Source organism: Petaurus breviceps, unplaced genomic scaffold, assembly GCF_028583685.1.
Source record: "Petaurus breviceps papuanus isolate PSGF00001 unplaced genomic scaffold, PetGlider_PUasm1.0 90451, whole genome shotgun sequence".
NCBI lineage: Eukaryota > Metazoa > Chordata > Mammalia > Diprotodontia > Petauridae > Petaurus > Petaurus breviceps.
In genome coordinates this window covers 2,431,095-2,454,183 of record NW_027187258.1, presented here as the reverse complement: position 1 = coordinate 2,454,183, position 23,089 = coordinate 2,431,095, and the positions used below count along the sequence as shown (strand labels likewise).

At 51.1% G+C, this 23,089-nt stretch overlaps 1 protein-coding gene across 1 annotated transcript in view; it reads left to right on the top strand.

The window, feature by feature from the left end:
* NALF2 (NALCN channel auxiliary factor 2) overlaps window positions 1-21,036 on the top strand; it is a 34,994-nt gene extending 13,958 nt beyond the window's left edge. Inside the window, exons 2-3 of the mRNA XM_069062465.1 lie at window positions 20,137-20,308; window positions 20,666-21,036. Of these exons, the coding sequence (XP_068918566.1) occupies window positions 20,137-20,308; window positions 20,666-21,036 (543 nt within the window). The remainder of the gene's footprint in view (window positions 1-20,136; window positions 20,309-20,665) is intronic.
* Window positions 21,037-23,089: the final 2,053 nt, after the last annotated feature.

The window sequence follows — 23,089 nt, the reverse complement described above, 5'->3', positions numbered from 1 at the left end:
GAGGAGGGAGGGGAGAGGAGGCAGGAGGAGGGAGGGGGAGAGGAGGCCAGAGGAGGGAGGGGAGAGGGGGTAGGAAGGGAGAGGAGGAAGGAGGCAGGTAGAGGGAGAGGAGAAGAGGCAGGAGGAGGGAGGGGAGAGGAGGTAGATAGAGGGAGGAGAGAGGAGGCAGGAGGGCTCACAACTCCTGCAATGCTTCTTAAACTGTGGGTTGTGGCCCCATATGGGAATGTAGACTTGACCTGGGGCTGGGGCTGACCAGGCCTGGGGTGACCCTATCCCTTGGGCTCACCTTTCCCCCACCCCTAGTCTCAGAGCCCCATGTGCTGGTGCTGTTCAAGTTTCCAGAACTGTGCAATAGCAGCTCTCCCCCCCAGACTTGGAGAGCAGTTTTTGCCTCGGCTCCAGGCTCCCCACCCCACATATCCAATTTGGGGAAAGGACCTAAAGCATCCTCAGCTTCACTTCCCTGTGGTCAGAAGGGCTGCTGACCTCTGTTCTCCTGCTCTCAGATAGCCAGACTACCATTCTCTTGAATTTCTTACATTTGGGAACAAAAAATTGTTATGCTCAAGCAGCAAACCCTGCAGCCTAGCCTAGACGGGGCACTTCGGTGTTGGGGGTGTGACAAGCCATGGTCATTGCTTCACATACTCCACATGATGCATAGGCTGGAGGGTGGAGTGCTCAGGAACCTACTTAGCACTTAGCTTAGTTCCCAAGAGCCACCTCTCCTGCCTAGGGTGGCCACAGCAATGCCCCAAGACTGCAAAGTGGCCTTTGGGCTGGGGCTTCTTATACTGGCCCTTGTACCCTGGCTTGATGCAAGGTGAGCAAGACTGACGGATGGCATCAGCATGTGAGCCTGCCCAGAGAGCCCAGGGCCTGTCTGCAGATGGCCACCGCCTCCAGGCTGTGGGAGCAATCTTAGCAGCTGCCCTGGAAGCTGTGTGTTGGCCAGGCCATCTGGCTCCACACTGAAGTAGCTCTCCTTAGCACCTTGAGTCAAAGGCTGCAGCTTGGGAGCCTCCACAGAGCATCCTGGGGCTTGGAACTTAGTGATCAGGTTCAAGCCTGTTGCTTCCTCAGTGCATCTGAGTCCAGACAGGGAGGACTAAATCAGGAGCAAAAGCAGGATTGTAACCCAGGGCCTCTGCCTCCCATGTCCTTGCCATACCTTGTGAGTAGGGTTAGAAATCCGGAGATTGACGTCTGTAGCATAAAAACTGAGAGTTAAAGGGAATGGGGGGGGGACTAACCTCCACAAGGGCCACATGAGAAAAAGACTGCCAAGGTCCCTGTAGGGGACTTGCACAAAAGGCCTGCCTACTCCCCAAGTCCAGCTCCTTCTAGGTCAAAGCATTGGGGCCAGCAAGCCCAGCTGGATGCCCCCCATGACCCCAGGGCTGCTCAGCTGCTTGGGGGGCACAATGGGGTGGGAGGGAAAAGGCTTGCCACCCCATGAGATGTGAAACCCAGGTCATATCAGCCAGTGCTCAACAGGCATCCTGAGAGGTGAGGTGCTGAAAGAGTTTCATTGGGTAGTATCAAGGAAGTAAGGGGCCATGGGAAGGAGCAGAGTGCAGGATTCTTGAGTCTACTAACCACCTTCAGCATGCTTCCCTCACCTGCCTGTACCAACAAGGGCTGATCTGGTTCTTCCCCAGTCCCCCAGGCCACAGCATGAGCCTCAGCAGTAATGCTAGGGAACAGCTTCTGTGCAGGACACAGAGTCCCTCTCTAAGCCTCCACCCAGGGCAGAGTGTCACAGAGATGTGCCTGCTAACTGCAGAACTCCCCATCTGCAGTGCCCAGTGTCCAGGAGCCCTTTGGGTCTGCATTTCTCCCTGGACAGAGCCGGAGGTCCTAGCCCATGAGGGTCAAATATACAGTCCCTGCCAGAGGGATCTTTAGACCCAGAAGAGGCTAGTGAGTAGGCAAGTCAGCTCCAGAGCCCAGCCCTCTGTCAGTGAATGCTCCCAGCTTCCCTCTGCTACCTGGCACCTGCCCTTGGCTCACCTCGCATGGCTTAGTGAATGGAGGATTGGACTTGGAATCCAGAAGGGCTGCGTTCACATCCTGCCTCAGAAACTTCACAGTCATCTGCCCTTGGGCAAGAGCCAACCTTGCTGTACAATGAGGATGATCTTACCTACCTCACAGGGTTGTTGTGAGGAACCGATAAGATTACAGATGTAAAGTGCTATATAAACAAGCCACTGCTATCACTGTTCCTCTCCAGTCGTCTCTCAATCAGCATTACCCCAGCCCTTCGCCTGCCCCCACCTGCAGTTACGGATCACCGGATCTGGAGACTCTGGTGGTCATCGACATTCCCAAAGGGAACTCAGATGAGTCCATGGTGGGGGTGTTGTGGTAGAGGGCTACGGGGCACTTGTTCAGGTCCAGGTGAGTCTCCATAGTCTCTGAAGTCTCATTCAGCTTTGAGATTCTGTAAAAGCAAACAAGAAGGAACCACCTGTCAATGGAGCAGAGGGGCCTGTGAGGTCAGAACCACTGGATGGTCAGTGGAGAAAGCCATGAGACAGCCAGCTCTTCAACAAGCCAAGGGACCAGAGTAACCAGAGGGTGGATCACCAAACTGGAGCCCTAATCCTGGCACTGGTAAGACATGGGGAATATGAGGCTAGAACCCTGAGCGGAAGGGGAGACACATGGCAGGGTGAGCACTTAGCTAGCTCACTGCTTAATAGGAGGCAACTTGGAGAAGAGGTAGAAACCACTTCCCTCAGGAAGGTGCTGGATGAAGGCCCCAGGGGAAGCTCACTAGAGATTTTCCTTGCCAGCTTCCCAGATATTGTGACTACAAGATTCCCTTGACCTCTGATACAGGCATGCTTCTGAGGACAAATAAAGGAGCAGGTGGTGTTGCCGATGGTTCTGTGGCACAAATTATCGTTGCCCAAGACCTTGGGCACCTCACAGTCCAGTGCACAAAACTTCCCAGGAAAGCACTGATATAAAAACCACAGGGAAAGCCCGCCCCCCCCAGGGAAAGCTTGCCCCCCCAGGGAAAGCCTGCCCCTCCAAAGAAAGCCCAACTCTTTCTGCCTCCCTCCCCCAGCCATACTGTTGCACAATAGAGCCCTCTTTTTCCTTCCTCTCTGTCAAGCACAGCTCCGAAGATAGGGTGGTCTTACAGACCATCAGCCATCCTAGCCATGGTTTTCTTTACTGAAGCTCCCCTTAGGGGACTTGGGGCTACTGCCCTTTGTCTTCTTGCTCCTACAGCCCACCTGCTCTGCCTCTATGATCCCCTCTCTGCTGTCCCCCTTGAGGAAGGAAAAAGTGGAAATTCTGCAGCGATAGGAGCTAGAATTAGAGATCTTTCTATTCAGCTGGTGATGCCAGTATGGAGGATGTGCTCCTTGAAAGCAGAGACTGTCTTGGCCTTGTTTCCACATCCCCAGCACCTAGCAGCGCACCTAGAACGAGAGTGGAATTTGCTCAATGATTGGTGAATGAACAGAGGGCTCCATAGAGGTGGGGAGGGGGCCAGACTACCTTAAGGACTTCTGGGACAGTTTCTCCTCTGTTGCCTGAATAGGCTGGTACTAGAGGTCTTCAGGACCTAGAGAGTTTATGGCTCCCTTTAGTGGCCACAGTTCAAGTCTGGCTCTGGGTGGCAGCCTTTAGACCTTCTACTGGAAGTATACTGCCCCTTAGGCCAGCCCAGGTGGCTGGGGAGAACATCTGGGAACATGTGTGGGAGAACAACAGTGGGAACATCTGAAGTCATACTGATAGAAACCTTAGGAGGCTCAAACAAGGGGCCTAATGACAAGAAGCTACCCATGGCCAGTGTGGCCCTTACCAACTAGAGGTCCCAAAGGCATAGGAAAGCAGGAATGGTCAGCTCTGGGCTGACCTTGGAAGAGGAAAGCAGGGAAGTGGACTGGATGAATCTGATAAGCTCTGGGCTAGCCATTATCCTAGAAGTTGTGGTTTGGTTGGAGTCAGAGGTTAAGATGGCTCCCTGGCCTGTAGCTAAAGCCATTGGACTTGGTTGGCTCTAGGGACCCTGAGTTAAAGCTCTCTCTGGTTCTTTCCATGTGTACGGTGGGGGAGGGGGGTTGCATGTCTTCCAGAATCCAGTGGACATCTCCCTAGATTTCCCACTGAAAAACGTTCCCTCCAAGGCATGGGGTCTGACTCACAGATCCCCAAATGCCTGCAATAGAAGCAGAGGGCTGGGTTGATTCTAAAGGGTTTAGAAATTGCCCCAGTATCCCACACTCACAACCCTAAAACATGCTGTCAAAAAGCAGTAGACACCTTGATGTGGATGGATGGAGACAAGTCATATGCAAAGGGAGCCATCTCCCACCACTGAGCCTTTGTACAGGCCATCTTTTCCCATTCCTCCTCACCTCTACCTCTCAGAGTCTTTAGTTTTCCTCCAGGGTCAGCTGACCCGACATTGACCCAAATCCCCGATCCTCTCTCTCCCCACCTTGCTTAAGCGACCCATCCAGTTTGGCTTCACTTTGCAATGATCCTGCTGTTTGCCTCTGGTAGTCCCCTAGTTATCAAAACCTTTGAGGTCAGGGAATGGTTGATTTTTGACTTTGTCTCAGTGTCCCCAGGTCTGCCACAATAGTCACTTATCAAATGCTATTTGAATGAATAAATGAGCAGATGGATGGATGGATGGAAGAATCATGGATGGAGGGGGTGTCCTTTGTGAATGAAACTCTTGTGCCCTCACTGAGGCAATTGGTGGTCTCCCCTAGTGCATTGACCAGTTGTTGGAGGATCCAAAGAGATCCCTTATGTTGGCCACTCAGGTAAGGGGAAGATATAAAATCAGCTAGCTGTGGGTGTTTTTCACTTGGTCCTAAGTGGCTCTGGAAGTCATCTGCCAGTGCCAGACTTGCTAGTGAGCAGAGGAAAGAGGGTAATGTCTTCATGCCCTCCAGCCTCTTAGGCTAGTAAGGAGGCACTGGACTGAGGGAGGATAGCTGCATTGGGGTTCTTGCTACCATTTTCATGGCCATTGGGCTAGTGGTGGTTTGGCTACCGTCCCAAGGGATGATCGGGGAAGTAAAGGCTTTGAACATCAGAGATTTCTGCTGGACTTGGGAGACCAATGGGCTCCCTTTCTGGTGAAGTGAATGGTGCAGCCTCTTGAAGCACCGTGAGACTAGGGCTGCAAGAGATATTGCCCTCCTCCTGCCTGTAGACTTGTGGAAAGGTTCAGTGAATGGATGGCCCATCAGTGGCTAGGATGCCAACTTCTACGTCTACTGTCAGCTTGTCCCAAACTCTTTCCCTTTGAATTGCTGGAGGCAGGATGGAGGTTCTCTCTCCATAGATCCCCCTGGGAGGGGCCTTTTCCAAGACTTCAGCATCTGGGGTGGATGATGGATGGGCATGGGGCAAAAGTGGGCAGAAGCCATGCAATATTCCCAGAAGATGTGGGTCTCTGCCCAGGGAGAACCAAAGCCTGGAGTGGGCCAAATGGTCTCAGCTCCCAATTGCCAGGAAGACAGCCTTGCCAATCATACCTTCTGAGGCTCCAGCAAAGAAACAAAGCTCTGTAGGCAATCCCTTAGGAGAGAACAGACCAACCGGCAAGTGAGGGCAAGTGTGAGCTCAAGTCTTTTCCAACGCTGCCATTCAATGACAGGTCTGTAGAGAGCTAATGGGGGCTGTGGGTAAAGTGCTGGAAGGGTTATCAAGTGGGAGACATGGACCTTTTCTTGGTGTCAGAAGGTAGAACCCAGAGCTGTGGGGGAGTGGGAGAGCTGCAGAGAAGGGAATTTCAGCTACGAACAGGGGAAATCTTCCTGAACCCCTGAACTCACCAAAATAGAACTAGCTGCCCTGGGAGACAGCAAATTGCCCCATCAATGGTGGCCTTCAGCAAAGTCTGGGATTTTATAGAGGATTCTGGCACAGATCAGGGATGGACTAGGTGGCCTCTGGGGGCCTCACCTACTCAGACAGTCTGGGATAAAACTCGGCTCCCAGAATAAAGTCCAGAGAAGGTTGCACATGACATTGTGGCATAGTGGATAGAGTTTGGGGCCTAGAGGTAGGAAGCCCTGAGTTTGAATCCCACTTTCTAACCATACACTAAGTCATCCAAATGCCTCTAAGCCTCAGTTTTCTCATCTACAAGATGGGGAAAAATACCAGCAGGACTTAACCTCCCAAGGTTGTGGTGAAGATCAGATATTCATGCATAAAAATGCATAAAAAGCACTTTGAAAACTTGAAAGCACTGTATGTGCAGACTGTTATTATTAGTAAATCAATAAACATTTAAATGCATACTATATGCCAGGTACTGTGCCAAGTGAAATATTTCTTCTTCTTCTCCTCCTCCTCCTCTGCCTCCTCCTTCTTCTTTTCTTTTTCTCTTCTTCTCATTCTCATTACTATTACTACTACTATGTTAAAACCTTATTATCCTAGGGAGGAAGGAGTCCTTTGTGTTAGCTGCTTCTGTGTCTGGAGGCAGTAGAGATGGGGATGGGATTGGGGAGGTGGGTAAGGGAGGCAGCTGTGACCCAGAGAATTCAGTGTCCCTCAGGGAATTTGGGGGGGCCTAAGTATCTGAAGGGGTTTGAGACTTTGGCTCTTGCTAATAAAGCCAGGATAGTATGAGGTGCTAAGTACATTTGGCGAGCCTTGGAGCAATACTGCTGGATGTTCCCCAGAATGTTTACTTGGATATAAACCCCACAAAGCCAAACATAGCCAGCCATTCAAGAGAGATCAGGGCCATCCTCTGCCACCATTCCCATGGTCTCATTTGGAGTAAGCAGCTTTGTCTTGTAAAACATTGAGTGGGAAGTCTCAGATATACTGGGAACTTGACAACAGCCTCAGGATCTTTCTTGGGCCTTCTGGACAAAGGGCTGTGTTAGGTCTTGTGTCTCCTATGAGAAGCTCAATATGGTAATTAAGTGTATTGGTTTATCTGATACCCTTCATGGATGAGCTCTTCGAAGTCCTGGCATGTCCAGAGTGCCTTGTCTACTGTATCTAATGCCAGGTTACTGGTAGGTAGAGTTGTCCTCTGAGGCCAGGACAAAGACTCCATTCATTGCCCCCTAGAGCTTAGATGAAGCTTTTTTTCTGTTATCACATGGGATGGTAAATAACCCAATGAGTGTGGTGGGAGACGTCATTTGCCCCCTCTGTCCTCAGATAAATTCAAGTAGATTCATGTAGATTGCCCAAAGTGGCACCAAATCAGAGACTTCAGAATCACAGAGTTGGAAAAAACCCAAAGACCATCCTGACGCACTGAAATAAGGATTCTCATCTATACTGTCCCTGGGCAGTGACCATCCTCTTCCTACTCAAAGACCTATAATCATGCCTACTAATGTTTAGCCATCTCTTACTAGCTTCTCCTCATCATGACAACCTGGCAAGATTAGGTCTTTGGTTTTGTTACATTAGGCCACCCAGCCTCGCTTCATTCATGTCATCTCTCTCTGTCTGTCTGTCTCTCCCTCTGTCTCTCTGTATAATAAATATATATATATATATATATATATTTATATACATATATGCCACCTCCACATCATTGAAATCATTGAGGGAAATTGTCAGTGACCCTGAATAGGCCAAGGACATGGCCACGTGCCTCCCTACTCTTTGAATCTGTCCTGCAGACCAGGCTGTCATCCAGACTCCATATCATCATCTGCCCTCAAGGATATCATGAGAGTCTCCACTAGACAATTTACCCAACTGCAGCTACACTGTGTCTACCTGGCTCTCCAGGGCTACTTGACTTGGAATGCTTTTCACAAATGGAAATGAGGCTAAGTAGTAGGATCTGTTCTAAGATCTAAGTGATCATCACCCACCCTTGGGACATAGGGAAAGCCATAAGCGGTCAAGGTATAGTGGAGAAATGGTACAGAGCTAGAGAGCCCCCCAAACCAAGAGACAAGCACCACACTCTTGAAACCAGTGGACATCACTCCAGATTTATATCCCAAATGACATTCCTGGTGCCCTTGTTCTAAATACTCTCTAAATCATAAAGGAACCAGGGGAGGTTTCCTATGCTCCTGAGAACCAGGAGGCCTTGGACCAGTCACAGGCCTGCCTCTTGACAGGTTCAGTCTTGCCTGGCTCAGGTTACAGCAAGGTTTGATATAATCCTAAAACTCTCTGCCACAGGTGAAGGGACAGGATTGATACACTAGAGAGTGAAGAAAATATCCTGGAGCTTCCCCCATTCAGGAAATGAATACTGTCAAAGCACTAACAGGTAATTGGTCAGCAGGAATGCCTAACCCTGGGCTGGGCCCTGGATGAGCTTCATCTTCCCTCTGGGACAGAATAATCTTCCCCTCTGCATACAATTAAATGTAACAACAAGCATCTATTAAATACTTACTATGTTCAGACTATTATGGTAGGACCTGGGGTAGAGACAGAAGTGGGGTATGAGGGACAACTGTGCAAGCTCACTGAGGTAGGAGATGGAATATTGGGAGTGGAAAAGAGGCAGGAGGTTGGTTTGGCTGAAATCCCAAGTATGTGCAAGGGAATGATGTGTGCTAGGGAGAGCCAGATCGGGAAGGGATTGAATGCCAACTGGAGGCATTTGTGCTTTAGTTTTTGGGTCATTGTAAGGAGCCCCTGGGGCTTCTGGGGGCACAGGAATGACTTGCTTAAGAAGATGATTTGGATAGATGGATAGAGAAGGCAAAGAATAAAAATGTGGAGTCTGCCAATGAAGGCGTTGCAGTAGGCCAGAGCAGCCAGGGCTGCTGATGGCCAAGGCTATGTGTGGCGAAGGCATGCTGTGGGCCTCTAATGGCGATCAGACCTCAGCTTCGATCACCAGTGGAGAAAGGTTGTTTACTGATTTCTAAGAACTCCACGCTGCCGCTTTGATCTCTCCAGAGCCTTTGATGTAGCACTCAGCAGTGGCTAGCTTCTCCACATCCCTTCCTCATATCCTCACTTCCCAGGCCGCTCTTGACGTCATCGCTCACCTGAGTAGGGACTCGGGACCTGTTGCTTTATCATTTAACCAGGCTCTCTCTGCTCATCCAGAGTCTGTCCAGTTGCTGCCTTCTGGACTAAGGCCAGGTAGATCAGCCGAGAATAGGAGGAGCTGGGGGAGGCTGGGCCTGAGCCCAAGGCAGGGCTCTCCAGCTCCCTAGGCCAGGCTGCAATTGATTACTTCTTAACTGAGAAGCCTGACAGCTGCTCCTCAGTTTCTTGCTATCTAAATAAATATTCGTTGTTTGTTTATTTTTGCCGGGTAACATTTAAAATCCTAGTTTCACCTAGCTGCACACACTTATGGGAGGGGGGAACTGTCCCTAGTGCTGACTTTGGACCCTGGGGCTGAGGCTCTCTTAGAATTTCAGGAGGTCCATCCAGTGCAGGGGGCTGTGAGCCCCTGGATACTGCCTTCATCTTTATCTTGGCTCATAGATCCTAAATGCAGCTGAGCTATTGCTTCCTCCCCAGCCCATGTAATGATGTAGGAAGAAGGCAAGGAGCAGGGCTTGAAGTTGAACTCTAAATCACCTTCCTTGGAGTTCATTCATTCAGAAAACATTGATTTAGTTCTGGGGGATATGGTAGAATTCAAGCTCAATAAGACATTGTCCCTGCCCTCAGGGAGCTTACAATTTGGTAGGGAGATGAAATACACTCAGAGTAACTATGATGGACAGTATTACAAATCTCTATTGGAAAGATATACACAAAACTGTTCTAGGAGGTCAAAGGGGGGAGGTCATTAGCACCAGCCTTCCAGAGGAGGGGAGGTGGCATTTGGATTGGAGGAACAAAGAGTACATAATAGGGCACATATGAGATTGTGAGGGGCCTTGAATGCAAGGCAAAGGATTTGGAAATTTCCTTGGGAAGCAGTGAGGAGTCCTGCAGATTTTTTAGTGATCCTGTGATACTTCCCTACCCCTGCCTGTGCCCTCCCAGCCGAAAGTGTCCTGCTCTGGGGAATGTGGTTTTCACTGAGTATCCACCACAGAGTTTCCCATCAGTCCAATGCCTGCCCTCCAACATTAGGGACATGTCTCCCATCCCTGGCTTGACGGTAGTCACACTGCTCTCTGCTGCTTGGGAGAAAGGGCCTTGAGAAGGGAGGGCAGACACCAACCTTGGTAAGGAAACCCAACTTGGAGCAGAGACTCCTCTCCTTCTCCATCTGACATCTGATTACTTTTTTACTTACCCTTTTCCTTTTGCAGCCTTACCTCACTGCCCCCCCTCCCCCAATGCTGCAGGCAAATGGTTCCTTCCCCTGTCTCCACTGCTGCCTCCAGCTCATGTCTGGTAGGCAGCCCAACTGGGAGGGCACAGGTGGAGGACCATGGGCCATTGCCATTGGGAAAGTGGCTGTTCTCCCATGGTGGGACCAAGGGCCACTGGCCACAATTGGGTGCACCTGTATTTCTGCTGGGCTATTGAAAGACCCATCCCAGGGTGAGATTGCCATGCCAGGAGCTGATTCTTCCAGAGAAAATCTGCCATGTGAGAGTCCCTAGCTCATCTGCCCTCTGGTGAGAATTGCCACTACCTTCTCCAGCCCCACAATTCCTATAACTTCTGCTATTGTCAACCCCAGCTCATTTCTTCCTTCAGGACAGGGGTTGGGGTTTCCCTCCAAAGAGCTTTCCTAGCTTTTTAAAGGAAAGGTGGAAAACTAAAAAATGCTGAGGGCTGGGGGAGTAGGAGGAAAATGCACAGAGGGGAGGGCAGGTGCAGAAGCAGCTACGGGAAGAGGGTCCCCAGAGATGCATTTAAAAGTAGTTCTAGCATTTCTGGATGTGGCTTTGAGGGGTTTGAAGGCTGGGCTGGGCCGGTTGTTTGAGCACAGCAGGCAACATGGAGGGAGACACATATTATTGAATTATTGAGTCTAAAGTAACCTTGGAAATGATCAGATGACAGCAGGACTGGCAGTGGCTGAGGAGGAAGAGGAGAGTCGGGAATTGTCTTGAATAGAACTCTGAGCTCTAGGAAACAGAGGTGAGGAAGGGCTAGGGGAGGGAGGGGGCAGTTAGTGAGTCAGTCTAGCTAGCGGGCCAAGGGGGTGTAATCAGACTGGAAAGGTGGATTGTGGGCAGGCAGACTAGGAGGGCCTTTCCCTGGCTAGCTCTTGGAACATCTGGAGCAAGGGAAGGACATGGTCCAACCAGCACTTTAGGAGCACCCCATTTCACAGCCGGATGGAGGATGAATTGAAGAAGGACTGGGAACAGGGCTATGCTCAGTTGGCCCCTGTTGCCCCTGCAATTAATGGTGCTGATCAGAAGTCTTAGGTCTTCAGATTTTGAGCAGAATGTCTGTGCCCATTTTTCAGATGAGGATACAAAGACCTTGTGGTGAGAAAGGAATCAGGCTCCAGGAAGTAGCAAGCAAACCAGCAAGGGAATTGCAGGTTCCTTGACTGAGTAGGTAGGACTTCAACCCTTCCCAGGAATGCTGCCCCCTCCAAAACTTCCTGACACAGCTGTGAATGGCTCTCTCCAAAAGTTCTGCCTGTGGGTGTCAATGCTAACAAGGCCATTGTTCAAGCATGTGGTGGGCCCCAGGCCTTGGTGGAAGAATTATAGATCCTGGAGAATAAGTACATTAAATTAGGACCTCCAAGTTCCTGCGCCCTGAAGGAGAGTACGCATAGAAATTGTCTGGGTTCAGGCAGGTGGTGTTGGGAGTAGTGGCAGGGCCTATCAGTCAAAGAGTTCCATGTGTCACACTGTAGGCAGGGAACTGATGGGCTAGGATGTAGCCACAGGAGGGATACAGGTATGGGGAGGAGACAGGAAGCTAGGGCGGAGGCCAGAGGGGGATCATTTGAAGAAATTTGGGGTGTTTTGCTTGAACAAATAATACATAACATGTAATAATACGGAATCTTCTGATTGGCATTCAAAGGCCTAGACCCCTCCTCCCTTTGCAGTCTTCTTACACCTTCCTCCCCATCCCATACTCTTTGATCCAGTGACACAAACAGGATACTCCATCTCCTGACCCCAGGCATTTTCTCCAGCTGTCCCCCCATGCCTGGAGGGCACCCCCTCCTCATCTCCACCTCTTGGTTTCTCTGGCTTCCTTTAAGTACCAACTAAAATCTCATTTTCTACAGGAAGCCTTTCCCATTCTTTCTAAATTCTAGTGCCTTCCCTCCTTGATTTGCTGCCTCTTTGTCCTGTATAAAGCTTGTTTGTACATATTGATTTGCTCACAATCTATTTTAGGCTATAAGTTCCTTGGGATCAGGTACTGTCTTTTGCCTCTCTTTGTAGCCCCAGGACTTAGCACAGTGCCTCACCCATAGTAGGCGCCTAATCAATGTTGATTGATGGACTAACTGAACAAGAGAAACAGGGGTGGCCAGTGTCTTCGGCTTTGTGAAGGGTGGTTATGTGGAAGAGGGATTCGATTTCTTTTTCTTTGCCCCAGAGGGCAGAATCAGGAGCAATGAAGAAGCATCAACGAAGAGCAGGAACACACCTTCAGAGGGAGACTGAGCACTTATTAAGCACTGATTATGTGCCAAGACAAACTCAAAACGGTCCCTGTCCTCAAGGAGCTTCTGCTATAAAATATAGGCCAAGTAACATATGCTGCACTTTGGGAGGGAGGGAGAGGCAGCCCCTCGAAGCAGTGGCCTCAGACGGGCCTGAGCTGATCTTCCAATGGAGGCTCGGAGATGAGGAGCATGGGGGCCACCTCTGAGTTCCCCATCGCTGGAGGTCTTCAGGAAGAAGCTGGATGACCTCTTGGCAGGTATGTCCTAGGAGGTTCAGACTGTATTCAATGGTGTCCAAGGTCCCCTTCTGGCTGCTTTGACCAAGGCCAGCTGGGAAGAAGTTTGGGGGGGCTTATCTCAGAAGAACATAGGGACTGAGGTGGATCAGCTCAGCAGGGAGGAGCGGGGGTAGGGCCAGGCCGCCTTCTCAGCTTTCTTTTGGGGCTAATTGATGTTTCTTCCAGTTACTCCCTGCTTTCCCACTTCCTCGTTCCCATAGCAACAGGGCTGTAGGAGCCAGGGCCTAGGCTGGACTGGGGAAGGAGCTCTGCAGAGAATGAACAGCTAAGATCAGAAGAGACCGCCCATCCCCCACTGTACCCACCTCTGATCAGTGAGCACCCAGACAACCTCTTCCAGAACTCCCCAGAGAGGGTTTGCTCCCCAGAATCACCCAAACTCTCACTCTGAGGGTTCAGAAACACAGGCTGTGATTGGAAAGCCAAAGAGAGCTAGCTTCAAATCCCAGGTCTGTCACTAACAGCTGTGTGACTTTGGGCCAGTCCCTTCCTCTCTTGGGGCCTCAGTTTCCCCCCTCTGTAAAATGAGGGGGCTTGGGGTGGTCAGGTAGCACAGCGAGTAAGAACACTGGCCCCAGAGTCAGGATAACCTGGGATTGAATCCGGGCTCAGACACTTAGCACCCACCCAGAAACACCTGGCCGTGTAACCTTGAGCAAGTTACTTAACCCCAATTGCTTAAAAAAAAAAATGAGGGGGCTGGATTGGCTAATATTTAAGTCCTATGATGACATCTATCATTTTAGAATTTCAGGAGAGCAGGTGGCTGACCATAGTCTTCCTCCACTGTGCCCACCTACCAGCATCTTCCACAACCTGGCCTCTATTTACCCTGCCTGATGTCAAGTCATAATGAAAGATCCCTTGTGGTTGCCTAGAGCATCCAGCACCCTTCGTGTTAGGGAGAAAGAGGCTCTCAGGCAGTCTACATGCAATAGGGGAGCAAGGTTAGGGATGCCTCAGTCTTGGCAACTGGGGACTTTCCTTGCAATTACTGAGTCTTCCTATAGGGTCACAGACTTGAGGCCAAACAGAACCTCAGAGGTCATCTTGTCCAACCTACTCATTTTACAGGTAAAGAAACTGTGGCTGATGGGGAAGGGGCTAGCCCAAGTTCACTCAGGTAGCAAGCAGCAGAGCCCAAATTGAAATGTCAAGTCCTCAGACACCCCAATCTAGTGCTTTGTACACTAAGCCATTTCCTTTTCTCTTCTTGGGGTAGGTGAGCCCAACTTTCCCATTCTAGTAAGGACTTGACCCTGGTCTTACAGCACCCAGCAGTACCCACAGCAGGAGAGAAAGTTCAAAGGGAGCTTGCGGCTGTGGTGGTGTTAGGCAACAGCGATTATGGGGGCACTAGTGACAGCAGCAGGCTGGGGAATTGGAGCAGCTCCCAGCCCAAAGGCAGCCTGCTTCTTCCAATCCCCTCATTAGCTCCTTGCCTGTTCCTGCTTCTCCACCCACAGGCCTGGTGTCCTCCCCAGGCAATCTGCTCACCCAGTCAGTTGCCATGGAGACCAAGGATGGAGGGGAGGGGCGCAGATTCAGGGAGAGAGGAGGGAGGGTCGACTGATTAAGGAGAAAGGCTATATACTTTTCTTCAGGCCACCACTAAGCCCCTCTCCTGCCACCCCCTCCTCTTGCTCATTAGCAGATGAACAAGCTTATTAGGCTTAATTGCAGCTACCAGGGAAAGGAGGGAGAACTGAGTCCCTGTGCAGGGGCACCTCAACTGGAGACCTGGCAAGGTTAAGCCTGAGCTCCAGGAACTGGGTGGCAGAGCGCAGAAGAGTCCGTGCCCCTAGGAGCTTGCTGGGGGCTGCATATCAGGGGGCCCTGCCTCAGCAGGAGTCACCTCTGGACCTTCTCCACAAGTGGGCACGCAGCTTTTGCTTGGAGATCTCCAACGACAGAGCAGTCACAACGTCCTGATGCTGCCCTTTCCACTTGGTGAGGAAGTTATTCCCTCATCATATCCACATCTGTCTCCCAGAAACTCCCCCCTACCTTTGCTCCTGGTAGAGGGAAGGGGACAGGGGCCTGGTGGGTACAAGCATAGTTCAAAGAAAGAGGATGGGAGGAGGCCCAGGGTCAAAGAATTTGGTAAAGCCCAAGTTACAAAAGAAGGGAAGCTGTTCATGATTCAGGTGACAGATGGAGGAGAATTTCTGGAGGGATGTGGGCAAGAGGTGGCCAGGACGGCCCTAGCGTCAATGTGAGGAGACTCCACATTGCAGAGCTCCTAGAGCCATAGATAGACAACTCTGCCTGGGGGGTGGGGCTAAGCAGAAGTAGCATAACCCTAATCTCACTCTGTAACAGCCCCTCAAAGAAAGACTTGAAAACAGCTGCCCAGCCCCAAAGTCATCTCTTTGCCAGGTGAAACATTCCCAGTTCTTTTAACTTTGGAATGAGGAGACTATGTGGCCTTTATCTAGTTGGACCTAGACTCACTTGCATACATTGGGCCAGGGCCTGCCAATAAACAAACTGTGAATGGAAGATGATGCAAGGAACACGGAAGGGAGCTTCAGGGTTGACACTTGATCAGCTGCTGAACAGCTAAAAACAAGAGTGTGTGGGTGCAGCTAGGTGGCGCGGTGAGTAAAGAGCCAGCCCGGAGTCAGGAGGACCCTGGATTGGTTCTGGCCTCAGACACTTAGCACCCACACACACACACAAAAAAAAAAAACTAGCCGTGTAACATTGGGCAAGTTATTTAACCCCAATTGCCCTCCAAAAGGCAAAAAAACAAAACAAAACCAAGAGTCAGCCCAAAGAAGATGTGATAGGAGGGATGGACTTCAAGCTGGTATATTTTATGCCTTTTGATATTAGCACAGAGCCAAGCAAGACCTTGGATCAATGGATCCCAAGGCCAGGGATAGAGATGAACCTTAATGGTAAAGCTAATTCCAAACAAGAGCTTCAAAGATAATGAAGCGAGTTCATTCACACGACCTCGCTAAAATAATGAAAACTAACTTTAAAATATTGTTATTCCATCTTGATCTCACCCTTTTCAATGTATACTTCCACTTCTGCTTGATAATGGGTGTTCACACCAATTTTTTATGGATTAGGATGTGCCTCCCCAAACCCTGGAGATCACTGCCTTAGGAAGCACCACCGCTGAATCCCCACTGGGTTCTCCATTTGCCCACTCTGGTTAATTGGCAGCCAATCACAAAGCTGCCGATGCAGCACTGACTAGGTCAGACTATTATAGTACCCAGCTACTTTCTGGACTGCCAAGGAAGGAGAAAAGTAGGTTCTGCAGTTGCCCCCTCCAGCCACACCCACACCCAGCCTAGAACTAGATGAAGCCCTGTGGCTCCCCACTCCTTCTATCGCTCCCCTCCAGTGGGTATTCAGTTCCCTTTAGATGCAGGGACCTAAGTGGGGGCAAGTGTCCTCTTCCCTGTCCCTCCTTGCTGAGGTGGATTCCCTGATCTGTATCCCTGTGAGCTCCCTTGGCATTGAGCTGGATTGTGCAGCCTGGCAGTTATGTCCCTTAAGTGCCGAGACACTCTGGCTTAGTGGAATGAGGGAAATGATAGTCCATCTGTCCTCTGCCCTCATCAGCTTGCATCTGGATCTTTCTAATAGAATGGCAGCTTCCTGAGGACAGGGATGGTTGCATTTTTGTCATTTTATCCCAAGCATTAGAAGACTTAACCAGAGAGCTGAAGGAGGAGAGGAGAGTGCAATTAGAATTCTTAAGGAAAAACTGGACAGGAAATAGATGACTTGGAATAAACAGTGGCTGGAAACCTTTAGTAAAGCAGTGGACACCCTGAGGAGAAGAATGGAGAAAGAATGGTAGAGCCACAAGCAAAGCTAAATGGGGAGGAAAATGGGAGACAAAAACAAGTGAGCTGGAAAAATCGCTGCTGCTCCGAACTTTGGAGGGCAGGCTGTGCTGGAGCCCAGGGGCCCTGATAAGAGGAGACTTGGGGGAAGGGTACAAGATGGGATATCTTTCTTCAATGAAGAAGGGCTTGCATTTTTGTAGTGGCTTATGATCTGCAAAGTTCCTTGCTCACAGCAACCCTGCAAAGCAGGGAATATCCTCATCTTTTAGAGCATTGCAAGTGTTGGAAGGACGGACAGAAGCAGGAGCAAATGGGGGAAAGACAGGCTGATTGTGATCCTCACTATCGGAGCTATTCCAAAGTGGAATGGACCGCTTGGGAAGGGGGTGACTTCTCCGTCCTGGAGACACTCAGGGAGAAATTGAATAATAACAATATAATAATATGGGGCAGCTAGGTGGTGCAGTGGACAGAGCGCTGGGCCTGGAGTAAAGGAGATGTGAATTCAAATCCAGCCACAGACACTGACTGTGTGACCTTGGGCAAGTCACTTAACCTCTGTCTACACAAGTTTTCCCAGCTGTAAAATGAGGTTAATATCCAATTATGTGCCAGGGTTGTTGTGAAGAGCACTTAGTACATTGACTGACACATAGTAGGGCTCTAGAAATGCAGCTGCTGTGGGTGGAGACTCTCATCCTGCTCCCTCACATCACTTCCCCCCAGATTCCTGGGTTCCTGAAGACTTATTTTTCCAATTACCAATTACCAAAAGTCCACAGGAGGGCGCTCTTTCACCTTCGATCCCTGCCCCCCAGAAATGGGGTTGCTTTCAGTTCCAACCCCTGCCTGAGTTAAGAGGTTCCAGGAAGAGTGGTGCAGAGGGCCAGCTGATGGGGGGGGGCGCGAGGGCATGGCAGAAGGTGAACAGGTCCCAAGCAGATGAAGAGAGGGTTATTCTCTACAGTCAAATGCCAACACTGCTGACCATTTTAATCCTTCCTCTTCTTTTAATAATGGTTGACATCTGTGGAGGGCTTTAAGGTTCTCAGACTAACCCCAAGCCCAAAGAAATCTTCACTAGAACATGTTGAGGAGCAGAGGGAGCTGCCACTCTTTAGGGGAACTTTCATCTTCCGTGTGACAGCCCTTGAAGTACCTGAAGCCAACAATCTCATCCTTTCCCTGGCACTGCCTTCCCTTCTCTTCTCTAGGCAAAGTACATCCAGCTGCTTCAAAGAGTCCAACCCTCTGTTTACCAGGGTCCTTTCTCAACTGTGGCACCTGCCTAGAACTGAACACAATATACCACATATGTCCTGACCACACTTCACGCAATCTAAGATTCCTTATGATTTCTTGGCTGCCAGATCATAAGGGTGACTCTTATTGTGTGGTCTACTAAAACCCCCAGATCTTCCTCAGTCTAGCCATGCCCCACTTCTCTTGTAATTGCACCTAGTAGTTCTTCTGCCCCTGTAGTCAGGACAACCTGAGTTCAGATCTGGCCTCCAATACTTTCCTCCCCCCGATAGCTCACTTAGCCTCTTTTTAACCTCCGTTTGGGGATGGTGAGAGCAGCTATCTTGGAGGGTTATTATGAGGGTCAAGTGAAATAATATTTGTAAAAAATGCTTGACTCAGTGCCTGGCACACAGTAGGCACTAAATAAACACGTTTCCTTACTTCCTGCTTGAACCCCCATTAACATTTTACATTTGTCCCTAAATCACAAAACACTTTCCATCTGATCCTCACTAGAACCCTTTGGAAATACCTATAAAAAATGTTATATGTAATTACATATTCTATAATATAATTCTATGCCATGTATTTATTATAGTTGCCATTTTACAGATGTTGCACCAGATGCTCAGAAAGGTTCAGTGATTCACTCATCACAGCTCAGCTAATGGCAGAGGCAGGTCCCTCCTGCCTCCAGGGCCAGCAGTCTGTCCACTACACTGTTACCTTTGCCACAGTAACCCAGTCCCGAGCACAATGATAGACCTTCAGACTTCTCTGCTTCCAAGTCATCACTGTTTGTCCTTTCAGGGAATATTTTCCTATGTGGGACTCAGGTTGACTGGCTCTGACTCTGTAGATGCTCATAGAATCCTAATGAGTCCTAGAAAAAAGCTGCCTCCATTTTGGGCCTCCATTTTCTCCACTTTCACGAATTCTTCAACGTCAACATTATCATTCAACTGAGACTTTGTCATGGCTGATCCAATTGCCTTTTCTCCGTCTTCATCCTTGACCTCTCTGCAGCCTTGGACACTGTAGACATGTTCTCCTCTCTTCCTTTGCATGGTCCTCCTCCTACCTCTCAGACTGCTCCTTCTTAGACTCTTTTGTCTCCATCCTCCCACCACACCCCCCACTCCCCACAGCTCCTACCGTGGACACATCTCAGATCTCTGTCCTGGGCCCTCTTCTTTGATTGACTGTCTGGAGTGGGGACAGGGAGGGAGATAACCAACTCAATATGACTAAGTATAGCTCCCTAGTCTTGTTTGGTGCATCCTGAAGATTCTCCCTTTTCTCTATTTCACCTACTTCAAGTAAGTTGGGACCCATGGAATCTGAGCCCTTGTTTCATGGAAAGTTGAGACCCTCTATAGCCCTTCTCTGGCTCTTTCCTTCTCTACTCTCCAGGGGTCCCTGGCTATGCCTCTCTGGCTGGGAAAGTGTGTGCAATGACCCACCTTGGGATACTAGCTGCTCTTGGGGTGACAGACCAACCCCTCAGGTTGTGGCACTGGCAATACATTTCCCCTGATGCATTCTCCCCAGACTCTTGGTGTATGCATATGTCAGCTCAACTCTACCCTACAAAGGTTTACTAAGTGCCTACTATGTGCCAGGTACTGGGCTAGACACCAGGGTTACAAATACAACAAATAGAAAAAAGAAGCGCTTCCCCCAAGGAGCTCCTACTCTATTGGGGAATGTCACCAGAGGCATTTCTGGGACATTATACTTTGGTTGCTGGGTTCTTGGTATGGGTCCCTAGGATTGTCAGATGCCAACTCTGCCACTAACTAGCTGGGTGACCTTGGGCAAACTATTTTGGAGCTGAGGAAACTGGATGTCATTTGGAGCAGATTTTCTGTAAGCTTGCAAATTTGGAGCTAGAAGGGACCTTAGAGACCACCTTTTACAAATAAGGAAACTGAGACTGAGAGGTAAAGTAGCTTGCCCAAGGTCACCTAGCTCATCCTTCCAGCCCTAACATTCTTTGTTCTGTGTTCTAAGGTCTTTCTCAGTCCTAATATGTTATGCTTCTACAATGCATTCATTAATTTCTGAATGAGAGGCAGAAGGACCCAGGGTGCAGTACAGTGGTCCCTGTCCCTCCCCTCCCCTCCCCTTATCATGAAACCCATTTCCTCTTGTAAATGGGAGGCTCCAGGGAGCTTCAGGGTGGGGGGGCACCTCTGTCCTGGGAAGGGCAGGTTCAGGCTGGGGGAGGAATGGCCCCTGAGGGTGACACTGTCTCCTCTCTCCCCAGGCTGTCTACAAGGCCTGGCTGTGCTCTGAGTACTTCAATGTGACCCAACAGAACTGCCATCCCCGGGTGCCATGCAAGCAATACTGCCTGGAGGTGCAGACCAGGTGCCCCTTTGTGCTCCCCGACAATGATGAGCTGATCTATGGAGGGCTCCCCGGCTTCATCTGTGCAGGTCAGGGGGGAGTGGCACGGAGGGCACCATGTAGAGTGGGGGAGGGGAGGGCAGAGGGCATGGAGAGTGCCAGATGGAGGAGGGGAGTAAGGGTAGTTGGGGTGGGGCCAGGACAGGGAAATGCATTGGGAGCAGGGCTAGGGCCTCAGCCAAGGGAGTCACTGGGTGGTCACCACCTCTTCCCAGCCCCCCACCCCCCCACCCCCATTGGACTAGGGGACAAAGGGAGAGCTAAGGGCAGAGGACAGGGCTCAGTGTCTTTGGGAAGGGTCAGGCTTCAGGAAGCAGTTGCCCAGGCAAGGCCTGGCCAGCGCTCGCCAGCTGCCAAGCCCAAGCCGCCCACTTGTCTGTTGGCAGGGGTGATGGAGAGCCTGCGGGGCCCCGAGGAGGCCGAGTGCTGTGAGGTGAACTTGAAGCCCTGTGCCTCCCTGGGGGGCAGCCAGGGCTCCTCCTGGGGGGGGCGAGCATTCCCCGAGCCCTCTCAGCACCAGCAGCTGCCACCCTCCCACCACCACCTGCTGGCCCCCGCAGTATACAGGCCCCCTTCGCTGCTGCTGCCCGTCTCGGGGGGCTCCTGCCTCAGCCCCAGCAGGATCCGCCTCTGTGTTCTTGTGTTCTCGCTCATGCTTCTGCACACCGTGGCAAACTTCTCCAGCAGCCAGAGTGCGGGGGGCCTGGGTCTTCAGGTGCTGCCTGCCCTAGAAGAGGGCGTGTCCACAGAAGAATGAGCCCCAGGTAGGGAGGGAGGGAGAACACCCCTCTGGCCAGCACAAACAGCGACACTGCTCCTGCTGCCGCCCTCCTGCCAAGGGCCTTCCTCCCAGAGGAGGTGCAGGACCAGGTGGAGGGGGGAGGGAGGGGGGACCCACAGCCCCCTTAACCTACCCCCAGCTCAAGAGCAGCTCCGATGGCTGGGGGGAGCTCTGCCAAGGGGAGGAAACAGAGAGCAGTAGCCAGCGCCCTCCCCAAACTCCAAGCCAAAAAGGGGAAGAAAGGGCTGGGGGAACAGTCCCCAGCCCAGAGAGCTACCCCCAGGAAATAAGCTCCTCCCCTTGCCCCACCCCAGGCCTTCAGATATTTGGTGGGGGACCCAAGGAGAATAGGCGTTCCCCCTATCATCTTTCTTGTGTTACCGGGAAATCCTTATTCCCTGTAAACGCTGCGGCTGTCCACCCCCAAAGCCCCACACTTCTAGGAGTTAGCTGGCAATGCCCTCCGTTATCTCACAGTCTTGCACCTTCCTCTTCCTGGGGTCAAAGTGAGTGACCAAGCAGTTTCTTTAGCTTAGTGGCACCCCACTACCCTAGCTGAGGAGGGCCAAGGGGGAAGGATTCTATATGAGCAAGAGTCCCTCCCAGTGGAGGTAAGGGTTAGAGAGAGAGCCACTGGGGAAGGGGCTTGAGGAGATAGGAGGAGGAGTGGAAATGAGGCTTGGCAGACACAGGGGAGGAGAGGCTCTCAGGGTTGGGGATAAGCAAGGACAGGTCAATGGTCAGGATTCAGACTCTCAGCAAAGACCAGAATAGTCATGGTTATTGGAGAGAAGAGAAGAGGGAAGGCAAGCAGGCTGGTTCCTGGGAGGCTGGACTGCCCAGAAGGCCTGCCTGTACAGGGGGTAGTCTCTGTTTCCCACCCAGCAGCACTGAACAGGGGCCACCAGCTTAAACCAGAGACATGGGAGAGAAAAAACCTTCAGGGTGTAAGGCAGAAGATGCCCAAACAGCTCTCCTCTGCTTGGGCTCAAAGATACAGAGGTGGTTCAGACTCAGCTCTCAGTGTGGAGGGCTATGGAGAAAGTGGCTCAGGCCTAGGGCCCCATGCAGGCCTTTCCTCTTGCATCCCATGCCAATCCTCAGTGAGGGGAGAGCCTGGAGCTACCACTGAGGCCCCAGACCTGCCGGGGTGAGCTTCCCACCTAACCTACCAAAGACCAGACTCAGTAGGGCTTTGTGCTAACTGCCAATTTAAGTGGCACCTGAGAGGAGAGCAGCGGTGAAGAAGGAAGGCCATGAAGCCTGGAGGATGGGCTGGAGATCAGGCTGCCTCTGGCTGGCTCTTGAATGACCTGGGCCATTCTCTCAGCCTTAGAGCAGGGTGGATCTAGGACCCAGTTCAGTTTCAGAATGTTCTCAGTCAGCTAAGGCCTCTCACCTAAGAACCCTGAGAACTGATACTAGGAGCCTCTGCTAGGGAACATGGGGATTGCAAAAGGATTGTGGGTTATGGAGGCCTGGAGTGGATGGGAGTGAAGTAGGTCTGGGACTGGCTTCAACTAATGGGCTCAGAGAGGCTTGGGTGTACGAGGGGGCCCTACAGAGTACAGAGTCGGGCCCCAACAGGTTCCTGGGGAAGCCCCAACTCTGTCCCTGCTACAGCTTCTTCACTTACGTTCTAGTCTGCCACCACCATCACAACCACGCTGCCCCTGCCTAGCAGGCTCCGAAATCCTATAGCTCAGTCCTGGGGTCTAGCCAGCCAGGGAGTTAGCTTTTTGTGGCCAGGTTCTCTTAAGGTACTTGGATGAAGAGTATCATGGGACACTCAGCAGTGCCCTCTGCAGGCGGGGACCAGGGCCACAGGCTTGTGGAAACCAATAGCACCTCCCCCCACCCCAAGTGCCCAGGAGCTGTCCAGCTCGGATCAGCCTAGGTCCTTGGCCCTTGTGGGCTGGGGGTGGCCAGGAGGTGCCAAAGTCCATGTCGATGTTGTTCTCTCTGCTTCCTTCTGCCCTCAGCTGGCCACATGCTAATGCCACTCTCTACACTGTGCTTCATGAGTAGG